Genomic DNA, 15,333 nt, shown 5'->3' with positions numbered 1-15,333 from the left:
GACTGTGTGAGAGGAGACTTACAGGAAAAGGGGATTGATGAGGCAGAAGCGCAGAATAGAAAAAGATGGAAACGGCTCATCCGCAACGGCGACCCCATATAAAAATGGGAACCAGTTGGGAAGGAAGAAGAAGAAGAAGATGGAGAAGGCCTGGCTATTAGAATTAACTGTCTGCCTAGTATTACAAACAGGATATGTAAAGGATGGTCAGAGTTATGAAAAATCTTATGCAACATGCATAATGAACTAATTGAACGACGGTGCCAGTGATTAATATCTAGATCAGGAATAAGAAATTTAATAGACTGTAAGTTTCTGTCCAACAAATGAAGATGAGAATCAGCAGCTGAACACCAGACTGGAGAACAATACTCAAAACAAGGTCGAATGAAAGAATTAAAACACTTCTTCAGAATAGATTGATCACCAAAAATCTTGTAAGACTATCTCAATAAGCCAATTTTTTGTGCAATTGAAGAAGACACAGACCTAATGTGTTTCTCAAAAGTAAATTTGCTGTCGAGAATCACACCTAAAATTTTAAAAGTTATACAAATTTAAAAAAAAACATTATCAATACTGAGATCTGGATGTTGAGGAGCCACCGTCCTTGACCTACTTATAATCATATTTTGAGTTTTGTTAGGATTCAACTTCATACCCCATAATTTGCACCATGCATTAATTTTAGCTAAATCTCTATTAAGGGATTCACCAACCCCAGAGCTACACTCAGGGGATGGAATTGATGCAGAGAGAGTAGCATCATCTGCACATGCAACAAGCTTGTTTTCTAGGCCAAACCAAATGTCATGTGTATATAGTATGAAAAGTAATGGGCCAAGAACACTACCCTGTGGAACACTGGATATCACATTCCTATACTCACTATGGTGCCCATCAACAACAACTCTTTGAGATCTATTACTTAAAAAATCAATAATAATGCTAAGAAACGACCCACCCACTCCCAACTGTTTCAGTTTGAAAACAAGGGCCTCATGATTAATACAGTCAAAGGCAGCACTAAAATCAAGGCCAATCATACGAACTTCCTGACCACAATCAAGGGATTTCTGTACAGCATGGGAGATTGTAAGAAGGGCATCACATGCTCCAAGGCCTTTACGAAAACCAAATTTCAAACTAGGGAGAAGATGATTACCTTCAGCAAACCTATTAAGATGTTTTGCCAGAAGACGTTCAAAACTTTAGATAATATGGGAGTTATGGAAATTGGGCGGTAATCAGTGGGACTTGAGCTACCACAAACACATTTACATAGAAGAGTAACATTACCAATTTTCCAACAAGTGCTAAAACCTCCTCTTCTTGCTAACTTGCGCAAAATAACAGATAACTTTGGAGCTAAGAAATCTGCTGTCTTTATAAAAAACAAAGGAAAAATACCATTTGGGTCTAAACCTCCATAAGCATCAAGGTCCATCAACAGAGCTTTAATCTCACGAGATCGAAAAGCTAAACTAGTTAGTTTAGCCTCAGGAAAACAGGAATGAGGAAGTTCAAGTTTTTCATTACTCTGTTTACTGTCAAAAACATTAGCCAAAAGGGTTGCCGTTTCCTTTGGACAGTGAGTGACTGAGCCATCTGGTTTAAGTAAAGGAGGAACTGTTGCATCTACACCAAAGAGTGCAGATTTAAGGGTAGACCACCATTTATGTTCCTGAATTGTACCAGAAAGGGTTTCTTTTATGGTTAAATTGTACTCCTTTTCAGTTGAGGCATAAACTCTCTGAAAAAAAGCTCGAAGCTGAGTATAGTTGTTCCGGGTCAAATCTGATCTGATACCCTTCCAAAGATGATAGGCCTCCTGCTTCTCCAAATAAGCACGTCTACAATCATCATTGAACCACGGTTTGTCCTTCACTCGGTACCTTAGCACACGAGAAGGGATACGCCTATCAATTATGTTGACTAGATTCTCATTCAAAGGGACAGCAGGATCTACATTACTATATAATTGTGACCAATTCAAGCACAAAAGATCATGCAAAATCCCATTCCAATCTGCTTAGGATTTCATATAAATTTTACAAGAGTATGATATATCAGGGACAGGTTGCTCAGTCTTCACTACTGATGAAATCAAGGCATGATCAGATGTCCCGACTGGAGAACCAACCTTACTAGTTATAACGCCAGGGGAGTCAGTGTATACGAGGTCCAAGCAATTACCAGACCTGTGAGTAGCTTCATTTATGATTTGCTCACAGCCTGATTCAGAGGCAAAGTCTAAAACTCTTAAGCCATGGTGATCGGTAGGAGAGATAGAACTTAACCACTCCCTATGGTGAGCATTAAAATCACCAACAAAGACAAAAGAAGCCTTTCTATCGTCTTATTGTATCTTAGCCATAATGGCAAGAAGACAATCGAAGATAGAATCATCCATGTCTGGATTCCGGTAGATTGAACACAAATAAAAGTTATGCCTGCCACAAACTTTTATTACCTGAATCTCATGACATCCACATTGATAGCAGGACTTATGAGAAGCAGGGTACTCGGTCCTAATATACACCGCCATTCCCCTGGCCCTAGGGATAGCATCACGTTTCAACATCATTGACTTCTTAAAACCAGTTATGAGGAGCTCAGATGAGTGCCTCATATTAGAAACCAAAGTTTCTGAGCACAAAAGAATATCATACTGTCTGGACGCAACTGTAAGGTCTTGGATATTTGCATGAAGACCATGAATATTGCAATACAGAAGACGACATTGACGAAATCTAGGACGTACTGGTCCCGGATTTTGCTCAATGACTACAGACAGCATAAGAATTAATAGAAATAAAAAAAGAGACATCATACTTAAAAACTAGATTAACAAGAATTTTAACAAAAACAATATGTACAGAATTATAAATAAAGTGATTGATGATACCCATAGACTATAGTAAAAAGTCGGAAAAACTGGTCAACATGGAGGAGCCGATACACCATGCAAGGCTAAATACCCTCCAGGATAGCCACTTCAACTGAAGAGAGGACAGTAAGGATGGTTTTGAGAAGAAAAAGAATCAAAAAAAGGAAAAGACAACCTCTTGATAAACCACCAGGCATCCATGGCCCTTCTATTAAGCCTGCCCAACACACCATTTCAAAAAAAAAAAAGGAAGAAAAAACAAATAATAATAAGATAGTATAGTGTGCCAGAGTGTACCCTCAAGCAAGAGAACTCTAACCCAAGACAGTGGAAGACCATGGTACAGAGGCTATGGCACTACCCAAGACTAGAGAACAATGGTTTAATTTTGGAGTGTCCTTCTCCTAGAAGAGCTGCTTACCATAGCTAGAGAGTCTCTTCTACCCTTACCAAGAAGAAAGTACACTGAACAAATTGCAGTACAGTAATTAACCCCTGGGGTGAAGAAGTGTTAAGTATCTCATTGTTGTCAGGTGTATGAGGAAAGACAAGAACATGTAAAGAATAGGCCAGACTATTCTGTGTAAGTGTAGGCAAAGAAAAAATAAGCCGTGACCAGAGAGAGGGATCCAATGCATTACTGTCTGGCCAGTCAAAGGATCCAATACCTCTCTAGTGGTAGTATCTCAACGGACCTGGGAGATCTCATGTACAGTACCGTACAGTACCACCAAAACTGGTACTGAATGGTGTTGAAACACTAGCTACAACTTGAGCAATTAAAGGTTAGGGCTTGAAACTGGCTGTTAGTCCTTAAATATTACTCCAAATAGAGAACTAAGTGGATTTCTAGGCTATCCCAAAATGGAATGTTTGGGGTTAAATTTACCATATTTTGAAAACCTAATTAGTTAGGTTGTTGTGAAAAAAAAAGCTAGGAGTGACTGTACTGACATCATTCCTTGTATAAAAAAAAAGAAGACAAGCCTAGCCTTCTTTGCACAAAAAAATTCTCATAAAGCACTACAGGTAGTCATCGACTTATGACCTATGCAACTTTTGACTGATGCTGTAAAGTCCTGGAAATAGCTATCTCTGAATACTTCGAGGAAAAAGTCTTAACAGAATGTATCTTAAAACCAAGTTCGAAGGTGGTTTTATCACAAGATTTCCTGCATGGTTAAACATCCCCACTCATATTTCAGAACTGGCACATTAGTCCTAAGCATATCTTGAGGTTCATAGCATATGTAACGGCACCTCCTGAGTACTAGTGATATATTTGTAAATCCCACATTTAATTATTTCAACTATAGTTTTTCACTGGATACAAATAACATGACATTTTTAAACTTTTATAACCATATGGGAAATAAGAACACGAGTTTTATAAATTACCCCACTTTGGTAAACCTGTGATGAACTAGTGGCTGAACTTACAAATGAATGAAAACGAACTGTAATTTGTGATGCAATTGACAAGCTCAAGCTGATACATCTTCAATAACAATAAAAAAAAAAAATTATCTACAATATGAAACGTCCTCTCCTAAATTAAAACAAAGAGTTTAATAGCGCTTACTTTAGTGAGAGGAGGGACACAGTCAAGCCTCGGTTATAGTGTTTCGATTTTTTTACAAGCCTCCCCAGCATCAACTCTGTTAGGATAGCCACAAAGTGTACCATTCTTATTTCATGCTCATCCAGGTATGCACAAACTAATTGTTTGCTTGGTTGGAGATGATTGTCACTTATGCTACATGAGTCAACATCAATCTTTTTCTGGTATTAGCTCTTGGAGACCACATTAAACAAAAACCACAAGAAGACATCAAGCTAAGCAGCATACGTACCTTCTCATTACTACTTCTTACATTATACTTATTACCTTGACAAAGTAAGTAAACCTTGTAGTTCAGAGCCAAAGGATTTCATCGTATTCGCTAGAACAATATTGATAAAATTCTTTATTAGAAAATAAAATGGTTAACCTTCTACCTGAATTAAGTTACTCACCTTTTTTAAAACCAACTGTCCATCCATGTGATTGGCCAAAGATGTGAAGTACAATAATGTCTCATCGGGTCGTAAATTCTGATCTACAACATCATTTCCATATATGCTAACAATTGCCACAACCAAGAACAAATGGAAATAATCGGTTTGATAGTTACTCCAGCAGGCTTCCCACATTGCCAAAGCCTCATCTTCAGGGAATTCTCTTTTAAAACATCTGAAAAATAAATGAACTGCTGCATCATCATCATCATCATCATTATTATTATTATTATTATTATTATTAATTATCATTATCCTTATTATTATTATTATTATTATTACTATTATTATTATTATTATTATTATTATTATTATTATTATTATTATTATTATTAACAATAATAATATTACTATTACTATTATCATTACTACTTGCAAAGCTACAACCCTAGCTGGAAAAGAAGGATGCTATAAGCACAAGGGCTCCAACAAGGAAAAATAGCCCAGTTAGGAAAGGAAATAAGAAAATAAATAAACTACAAGAGAAATAATAAACAATATAACATATTCAAAGAACAGTAATAACATTAAAATAGATCTTTTATATATAAACTATAAACACTTTGCTTTAAAAAACAAGAGGAAGATATATAGGACAGAAAAATGCAACTGATTGTATCCTCAAGCAAGAGAACTCTACCCAAAGACAGTGGAAGACCATAGTATAGAGGCTATGGCACTACCCAAGACTAGAGAACAATGGCTTGATTTTTGGAGTGTCCTTCTCCTAGAAGAGCTGCTTACCCTAGCTTAAGAGTCTCTTCTACCCTTACCAAAAGCTACTGAACAATTATAGTACAGTAGTTAACACCTCGACTGAAGAAGAATCGTTTGGTAATCTCAGTGTTGTCAACTGTATGAAGACAGAAGCGAATGTGGAAAGAATAGGCAAGACTACATTTGATTGCTTAAAGTATAAACAAAATTGTTGTGTATTCATCATAGAAGAAAGTGATAGACAATTTCCTTAGTGTACAAGTTTTTGTGTAATAATAAGAACATCTAGAGTATTCTTCATATTACACTTGCAATATCTTAACATATTCTAATATAATAAAAAAAATACTACAATGCAGTCTGCAGAAAACACTGTCTAGCTTTGCTTTACGGAATTTATTTTTCTTCCACAAATCAGAGTAGAAGTCAAGTTTTAAAGCGAAAACATTCGTTAAATACTTTTTTCAATAGGTGTCTAACTGTGTGCTAGACATTACTTATTAACCAAAGAAAAAAAATTCTCTCTCTCTCTCTCTCTCTCTCTCTCTCTCTCTCTCTCTCTCTCTCTCTCTCTCTCTCTCTCTCTCTCTCTCTCTCTCTGAAGAAGAAGAAGAAGAAGAAGAAGAAGAAGAAGAAGAAGAAGAAGAGAAAAATGAACAGGATATGTGTAAGGATGCAGAGGAAATCATTGATATAACTTATGATGCCATCCAACAACATACTTATGAAGAAATAAATTATCAGATGGAAACAAATAATAGACCCAAGAGACTCTACCCGGACCTACATAATTTTAGGGAAGAGCAAGAACAAGAAAAAAAAGAAAAGAAAGATATAGTCTGTAATAGGCTGAAAAGAGGGAATTGCAAATTTGGCGAAAGATGCTACTACAAGCATCCAAAGATATGCCATAATTATGAAATATATGGTAAATGTGCGTATTTAGACGGATATGGAGACGAATGCAGAGATCTCCATCCAAAAATATGCAAAACCCTAAAAGAAGGAAAAGGATGCAGTTTCAACAAAAAATGTCGATATATGCATCCTGCAACTATGAATGAGAGTAAGAAAACTCAGCAAACTGAAAAGAAAAACAAAAATGAAACAAAAAAAGAAACAAAAAAGCAGGCCGCGTATATACCGCACTATGCACCAAAAAAGGCCTTTCAACCTAAATCTCCACAAATAGAGCCCAACTACAAAGAATGCATATATAATGCCAGGGGTTGGTGCAGATATGGGGATAATTGCAGGTTTACACACAAAAATAAGTATGAAGGCGAAAGAACAAATATTATGGAAAAGTTGGATTTTTTAATGGCAGAATTCCGAGAAATGAAGAAAAGAACATCATATCAGAACAGGAAGGAAGCATGGGAGAATCCATATTATTACCAGTATTAAATAATGGAAATGAAACAAACCATAATAGTGATGAATGCACAGGGTTTAGTCACGAGTAACTCTAAAAGGAAAATAGAGTTCCTAGAAGAACTAACCCAAATTGAAAAAATAGATATATTAAATATAAGTGAAACATGGTATTCCCAAGAGACTGGCAGTGATGACCAGATAAAGGGTTTCCAAACTTATAGATCAGACAGAAAAAATAGGAATCAAGGGGGAACCGCAATATATGGAAGAGACATAAATCAAGGAAAAGTCTGTGAAAAATACAGCAACACAGAATGTGAATTGATTGCGGTAGAATTTGAATTTGAAAAACTAGTGAATATTGTAGTTTACAGACTCCCAAATACTAAGGAGTTTGACATAATAATAGAAAAAATAGATGATATATGTAGAAACCATAAAGACTGGAATATACTCCTATCCGGAGATTTTAACTTTCCTTTCGTGGATTGGAAAGAACGGATAGAAGAAAGTGGTTGTATGTATACATATAAAAAAGAGAGTAATAGTAGCGCAGAAGATAAGAGGCAATTTGAAAAGCTTCAAGATATGCTATTAGAACATAATATGCAACAAATAAACCACATTCCAACAAGAAAGGAAAATGTCCTAGATCTAGTATTTGTGAATGAGGTGAATTATGTTAAAGAAATAATAGTGTATAACACGGGAATTTCAGACCACAATGTCATAGAATTGATAGTTCATTCCAAAGCAAGTGATCACAGAATTAATAAAAGCACAAAACTTTGGGAAGGATATGGAAAATATAACTTTTACAGTAAGAATATAAAATGGTCAGAAATAAATGAAGAACTGAATAAAGAATGGAAAAATGTATTTATAAGTGATAATATACAGGTAAATACAGACATACTGTACAAAATACTGGAGAAAATTGTTGAAAAATATGTACCGAAAAAAAAACAATAAACAAAAGACGTGCATACCAAGAGACAGAAGGATCTTACTTCAGAAAATTAGAAAGTGGAAGAAAAATCTTGCAAAAGAAAAAAATGTGTGGAAAATGAGGGAAATAAAATGTAAGATAGAAAATGCAGAACAAAAGATTATACAGTCGAAAGAAAATGAAAAAAGGGACTTAGAAGAAAGGACACTTCAAAATATAAAAAGAAACCCCAAAGTACTTTACTCCTATGCAAAAAAGATGAATAAAAGGAGAATAGAAATAGGCCCTCTAAGAATTGAAGGACGGCTAACGAATGAAAAAAAGGAAATATGCAACATATTAGCAGAAAAATATAAGAGTGAGTTCACGCCAAGAATTGCGAATGAGAATAATGAAACAGAAATGAGAGAAGAAAATGTCGAATATCTAACGGATATAGATATTAATGAAGCAGATATTGTCACGGCTATAAACGAAATTAAAAATGGATCGGCAGCCGGACCAGATGGAGTTCCAGCGATTTTGTTAAAAAAAACTGCAAACACTATCGCGAAGCCGCTTGCAATACTGCTAAGACAGAGTGTAGATATGAGCGAGATATATGTTAAACATAAATTAGCTTATATAACCCCTATCTTCAAAAGTGGATCAAGACTAGAGGCAAGCAATTATAGACCTGTTAGCCTAACATCACATATTATGAAAGTGTATGAGAGGGTAATAAAAAAAGAAAATAATGAACCATTTGGTCAAAAATAATTTGTTTAATATGGGTCAACACGGTTTCGTACCTAGAAAAAGTACACAGACCCAACTGATAGCACACTATGAAAACATATACAATAATATGATAAATGAAAAAGACACAGATGTGATCTATCTAGATTTTGCAAAAGCCTTTGACAAGGTAGACCATAACATATTGGAGAGAAAAATGAGAAAGCATAATATTGTGGGAAAGATAGGAAAATGGGTAAAAGAATTCCTGCAAAACAGAAAACAGGAAGGGTAACTAAGGCCAAGAAGACTTAGCAACAGTTCAGAAATGTAACTAACACCAAAAACAGATTCTCCTCCCTAGCAGAGAGGGACGAATATGAGACATTGTTGATCGGAGACTATATGGTAAAGGACCAAGGGGAGCACTTCGGCCTCAAAAAGATGAGAAAGGTCAGGTCCTATCCAGGTGCAAACGCATAGAAGATAGAAGAAGTTGTCAGTAAAACTATAACAGAGAATAAGAAGACCACTATTATATTCCAGGCAACTGTAAATTATCTATTCCTAAGAAAGGATACTGCTGGCCAAAGAGAACCTTTGATTAAACAGTTAGAAAAAAGGGATTTTGACGAAGGAAAAATCTATTTCTGGGGAGAGACCTGTGACGCCCGGTGAAAAGGGTCCTTCTTTACACTTTTCTAATATAAATCTTCCAAATATACTAGAGAAAGATAAAAGCATGGAATGCAGAGGTTACAACCCTCGCGCGAACACCTTGTTGGTGTCGTGTATTTAACAAGGGCGTGTGTAAACCACTATTCACAGGCTGTCTTCCATTTAGATAATCCCTTCATCAAAGGGGAGGGCCGTGACAGGCCCTAGAGAATACAGTTGGACTACCCCACCGACACCGACACCTACTACTCGCGCTCTCCAGGTCATCCTTCTGCTTAAGTAAACATGCCAGAAAAACAAAGTGAAATTTATAGATCTTTGGGATACTTTCTACGGCAAGAGAAAATTATACAGAAGGCAAGAAATACATTTTAATAAAGGCGGCAAGAGAGTATACAGAAACCAACATAGTCTCAGCTTGTACAATTACTTAAACAGCAGAACAGGAACAAACTACACCATTAGTAAATCCTCCAACAACAATTAGAGGAAATATGGCAGAAAACTTGGATAATGCAGATAAAAGTAAAACTAAAATACTGTACTAGTAAATAAGGGAAACTACCATAGCCACAGAGGAAGAGAAAAAAGATAGAAAATTTCCCCAGAGTGGTACAATTCAATGCTCAGTCAGTTAGAAACAAAATGGGAAAACTTCAGGGCAATAATAGCTTGTGAGAAACTAGATGCCATAGGCATTACTGAGACCTGGATTCAAGATAAAACAAAGGATTTTATCGGAGAATACAAAATCCCAGGTTTCAAGCTTTTCAAGAAGGATCACCTTACCAAAAAAGGTGGAGGGGCAATGCTCTATGTTAAAAATTACTTAAACTTCTTAGAAATTAAACAAGAAACCGAATGTGAAGTAACAGATGCAAATATCAACACCATAGGAAAAACATGTCCAAACTAGTAACATACAGACCACAACATCAATCACAAGAACAGAACGAAGAGCTGTATAGACAACTTAGACAAGAGGTTAACAATAAGCTAGCTGTCCTAATGGGAAACTTCAATGCAGCAGTAAACTGACACACTATGAATTCTACATCAAACACATAGGGACATAGGATACTAGATTTTGTCAACAATTGTTTCAGGGGAAACAACATACTAGATATCATGCTAACAACAGAAGAAAATTTAGTATCCAGTGTTTCAGTAGGTGACAATATTGGCAAAAGTGACCCCATAATAGTTAGGTTTCAGGTAAATATTCCTCATCTAAAAGAAAGAAAAATTATAAAAGCGCTAGACTACAGACGAAGTAACTGGAAAAAACTAAAGGAATACACCCAGAATTTAGAATACAATGAAGCAGGGAACATAAATACACAATGGGATTCCTTTGTGGAAATATATAAATAATAAAGGGCTAAATGTATACCACATAGAAAAATTTTACCAAATGGAACTCCACAATCTATGTGGTTCAACAGAGAAATAGCTAATGCAATAAGAAGCAGAGTTAGGAAACATAAATCAATGGGTTTACAGCCTTCAATTCATGAAATTTCCAAACACAAGAAGTTAAGCCGGAAAGTAGATAAACTAGCTACAGAATGCCAAGACCAATGAAGAGAGAAAAGTGGCTTCAGCTAGTAAAGGAAACCCAAAAGATTTATTTTGCATATGTAAACAGGAGAAAGCCAATCAAACATAAAACATTAGCACATTAAGAGACTCGGAGAGTAATCTTATAGCAAATGATTTAGAAAAAGCCAAACTGATGAATGCATATTTCACAACTATTCAGTAGGGAAGAATCAACGACCCTCACCGAACCAGCTATCAGCTATGAAGGGTCATAAACATTAAATAAAATCACCTTAACAATGGATGATGTCAAAAAGAAAATAAAAGGACCCAATAAGTCTAAGGCACCAGGTCCAGATGATATTTATCCAAGAGAGATTATTGAATTAGAAGAAGAGATAACCCCACACTTTTACAAAATATTCCAAAAGACAGCCAACAAAAGAGGGGTAGGAAACTAGCCAATGTCCCTCCAATCTACAAGAAGGGACAAAAAAGAAGAACCTGGCAACTACTGTATAGACCTGTGTGCTTAACTGCAGTTCCTTGCAAAAATTTTTAATCAATTATAGTAGATTTAATAGTAGAACATATAAAGAAAAAAAATCTTCTGATAGACATCCAACTAGGGTTTAGACAAAAGAGATTAGGGGTGATAAATCTTTTGGAATTTTTCCACTATATGTCTAGCATTTATGACAAAATAAGGGCAATAGACATCATAAACCTAGACTTTCAAAAGACCTTTGACAAAGCTCCTCAGAAAATTAATGGTCAAATTTAGAGCACTAGGCATCATTGACGAGCCAACTGAATGGATCGAAGATTGACTAACAAGCAGAAAACAGAGTCTTGCAATCAATAGAGAAGCTTCAGAGTGAGCAACTGTTACAAGCAGAGTACCTCAATCCATCTTTGGCTCAATGCTATTTCTGATCAACATTGACGACATAGCTTTAGGATTAACAAGTAGAATACCCAAATTTGACAACAATACTAAACTAGGCATAAATGCTGCGAAATTAGAAGACATAGAAGCCTTGAGGGAAGATCTAATGAAGCTAGGGGAATGGTCCAGAAAATGTCAAATGCCTTTCAACTGTGCGAAATGTAAAGTCATGCACATAGATTATAGTAACCCACAATCAGATTACTCATTGCTGGGTAATGAAATATAAAGTGTGAACCAGGAAGAAGATCTCGGTATTATTATCAGCAAAGATTTGAAGTTTACCAAACAGAGCATAAAAGCTGAAAAGAAAGCAATAAAACTAATAGGCTACAAAAGAGATAATTCAAATACAGAAACCAAGACAATTTATTACAGCTGCACACATCACTAGTAAGACCCCATCTAAAATACGGAGTCCAATTCTGGACTCCAAGTATTCAGAAGGATATAGATAGACTGGAAACAGTACAAGCTACGGCCACCAAACTAGTTCCAATGCTACGGCAATTTGGATATAGACGAAAAAATGGAACGTTTTAACTTATTTGATCTAAAAACTCAACGACTAAGGGGACAGTTAATAGAGGCATTCAAAATTCTTAAAGGAATAAAAAAATGTAGATTACAAAAATTTATTCAAGCTTAGCAGAAATCAGTCCAGAGGTAACGGATAGAAATAACAAATTTGTAAGTAATTTGTATTTTTCCTAGTATACAAAGCTGGAGCTATTTATAGGGGTATACTTTCAGCAGAGCTGAAAGACGAGCCATGATGATTTTAGTGATGGATAACGACCCCATCTTCTAGTTAGTAGGTAGGGGTTGGAGTAGACTGGCTACCCCGCTCACTCAGTCACACCTCTCGGCTAAGTAACCACTTTATTTTATGGCAGGACTTCTTGGGGGACAGGGTGGCGGGCCAATTTGTATAAATAGCTCCAGGTTTGTATACTAGGAAAAATACAAATTACTTACAAATTTTTTATTTTTTCCGGCGTAGATACAAACCCTCCGCTATTTATAGGGGTGACTTACTCTTAGGAGAGAGGAAGTCCTCACCAACTGGCTTTGGTCATGACCCGGGGTCCTCTTTATTTCAATCTGTATTCGATAGTAGAAGGGACCCTACCCTTACTAAAATTAAGTGCCAATATGAGGTAATGCACTGATATCGGCCTGTAGAAGCTTGTGTGTGAGTCAAACTAACAGTGTGGCTTGTCTTTAACATAAGAACTCGAGTACAAAACCTATTGTTTTTAAGACTTACCCAATACCATCCCTCAAAAAGGTATTGGGACGTATCAAAGTATTATTCTATACTTAGGAGACAAAAGGGGAGTCTTACCTGCAGCGAGGTGAGGTCAGCTATACTGAGGCTTGCGGAGCTGTTTCCCCCAGAGAGGAGAAGGTGAAAGGAAGAAAGGAGCCAGTCATTCTTACTCATTCACCCCAGACTAATCCGGCTAACCTCAGCCTTCAACCCTCTGCTACTTTTCCATCAAGGAGCCTGAGGTGTTTAGACCATTTGTTGTGCGACCACCACAGGACCGATGGAAAAGGTCTCCATGTTCTTGTGGGTTACGTCTTGGCAGGTAGTGGGCCGTGAAGGTCGACTGATGCTTCCACATGCCCACTTACAGTATCTGCGCCACAGAGTAGTTTCTTGAACGCCAGGGACGTAGCAATGCCACTGACATTACGAGCTCTGGGTCTTAGGATGGAGGAGGGTCTAGATTGAGAGCAACCTCAATAGCCTTCTGATCCCAGAGGGGAAGGAAATCCTTGAGATCATCCTCTTGACCTTCCCCGTGCTTGTCAACAGTGCCAACACACGGGGGCGACCTGGTGTCGTTTTTTAAGATAACACCATAGACTCCACACTGGGTAAAACCCCAGTTGATGGGTCTTTGGTTACCGAACGAGGACTCTTTATCCGAAATGGGCTGCACCTAGGGTACAGCACACTCAGATTTTGAGTCTTGGCAATCAACTCAGGGACGCTGCTGAGGATTACTTCTCCCCGTCTCCTAGAGTAGGAGACATCAGAAGATGGATCATACAACACACTAACTCTCTTGGTCAAAGCCCAAGTCAGTAGATAGGGACTTCTTCCATGTAAGGAAGTGATCTGCTGCCTCACATAAAGGTTCGTAGAGAGGACCCTTTAGGGACTGAAGGATCCGAACCGCGTTCCCAGGAAGAGGTTGAGATCCGACAGGGGACAAGTTACCTCAAACTTTGTACAGGTATTGCTCAACTTACGACCTATGCGACATACGACTGTTCGACTTTACGACGATTTTTTTCAGGGTGATGACGTCATAAGTTTATCAAAAATAGGACGAATATTTCCTTGAAAATAATTTATTTTCTTGTATACATATAAACTGATTTATCTTGATAAATTATTTTTTTCTTTTATTGTTAATATTCAGTATTTATTTTCAGTTAAAAATACATTAAGAAAAGTTTTAATATCTGTCGAGTTCATATTTTATGTCTGGTGACGTCACATCACCGGCGGAAAGCGTCCGGGCAATACAGTGACCTCCTTCCAATAGGCTAAAGATTAATATTAGTATTTCCATTATCAAAATATTAAGTAACGATACAAGGTATTTTGTGGGTCTGTATCGGATGTCATGAATACTACGTAGCATAAATTTAACTGTGCGCTACTTTTATTTAATCTCCGATAATGGATCAATGTTTGTCTAAAGAAAATATACTAATAGGGCAAATATTATCTTGAAAATTATATATATCCTTTTAGATTATAGAAATAAAATACTCTTGTTCGGTAAGTTGGTATTTTCTTTTCATTTCTTGCAAGAAAAAAGAAAATGGATTTACATATTTTGCAAGTCATTCTTACGTCACGTATCTTGTGACGTCATTTATTTGGCGGAAGCGCGCTGACAAACCGAATGATTTCCTTTCATTATGTTGCCGAGTAATCTTATTACAGCATTCCCATAATCAAAACACCGAGTAATGATATCAAGTGTTTTAGTGGTCTGTATCATTAGTTATGAGATTAGTACAACTTACCGTAAAGTTAAGAAAAAAATCTGATGACGTCATATTTCTGGCGGAAGCCGAGAGGCAAATCGACTGTTTTTCTCCCGATGCGTTACTATTCCCATAATCGAAACATCGAATAAGGATATAAAGAATTTTTTAATAATTTTCAAAGAAATATGAAGATTTAACTGCATTAAAAATCAAAATATGGGGAGAGAGAGAGAGAGAGAGAGAGAGAGAGAGAGAGAGAGAGAGAGAGAGAGAGAGACAGAGAGAGAGAGAGAGAGAGAGAGAGAGACAGAGAGAGAGAGAGAGAGAGAGAGAGGGGGGTGTATTCCGTATATAACTAATAATAATGTCTATCTACGAACTGTATGGAAAATGTGATTCCATATAACATATTGGTGCTGTTGTAATATTCATTATGAA

At 36.6% G+C, this 15,333-nt stretch overlaps 1 protein-coding gene across 1 annotated transcript in view; it reads right to left on the bottom strand.

Moving 5' to 3' along the window:
* Positions 1-15,333, bottom strand: part of TBC1D16 (TBC1 domain family member 16) — a 496,458-nt gene that overhangs the window by 64,407 nt on the left and 416,718 nt on the right. Inside the window, exon 13 of the mRNA XM_068346153.1 lies at positions 4,907-5,123. Within this exon, the coding sequence (XP_068202254.1) occupies positions 4,907-5,123 (217 nt within the window). The remainder of the gene's footprint in view (positions 1-4,906; positions 5,124-15,333) is intronic.

Source organism: Palaemon carinicauda, chromosome 22 (genome assembly GCF_036898095.1).
Source record: "Palaemon carinicauda isolate YSFRI2023 chromosome 22, ASM3689809v2, whole genome shotgun sequence".
Classification (NCBI taxonomy): domain Eukaryota; kingdom Metazoa; phylum Arthropoda; class Malacostraca; order Decapoda; family Palaemonidae; genus Palaemon; species Palaemon carinicauda.
This window is presented reverse-complemented; position numbering and strand designations above follow the sequence as displayed.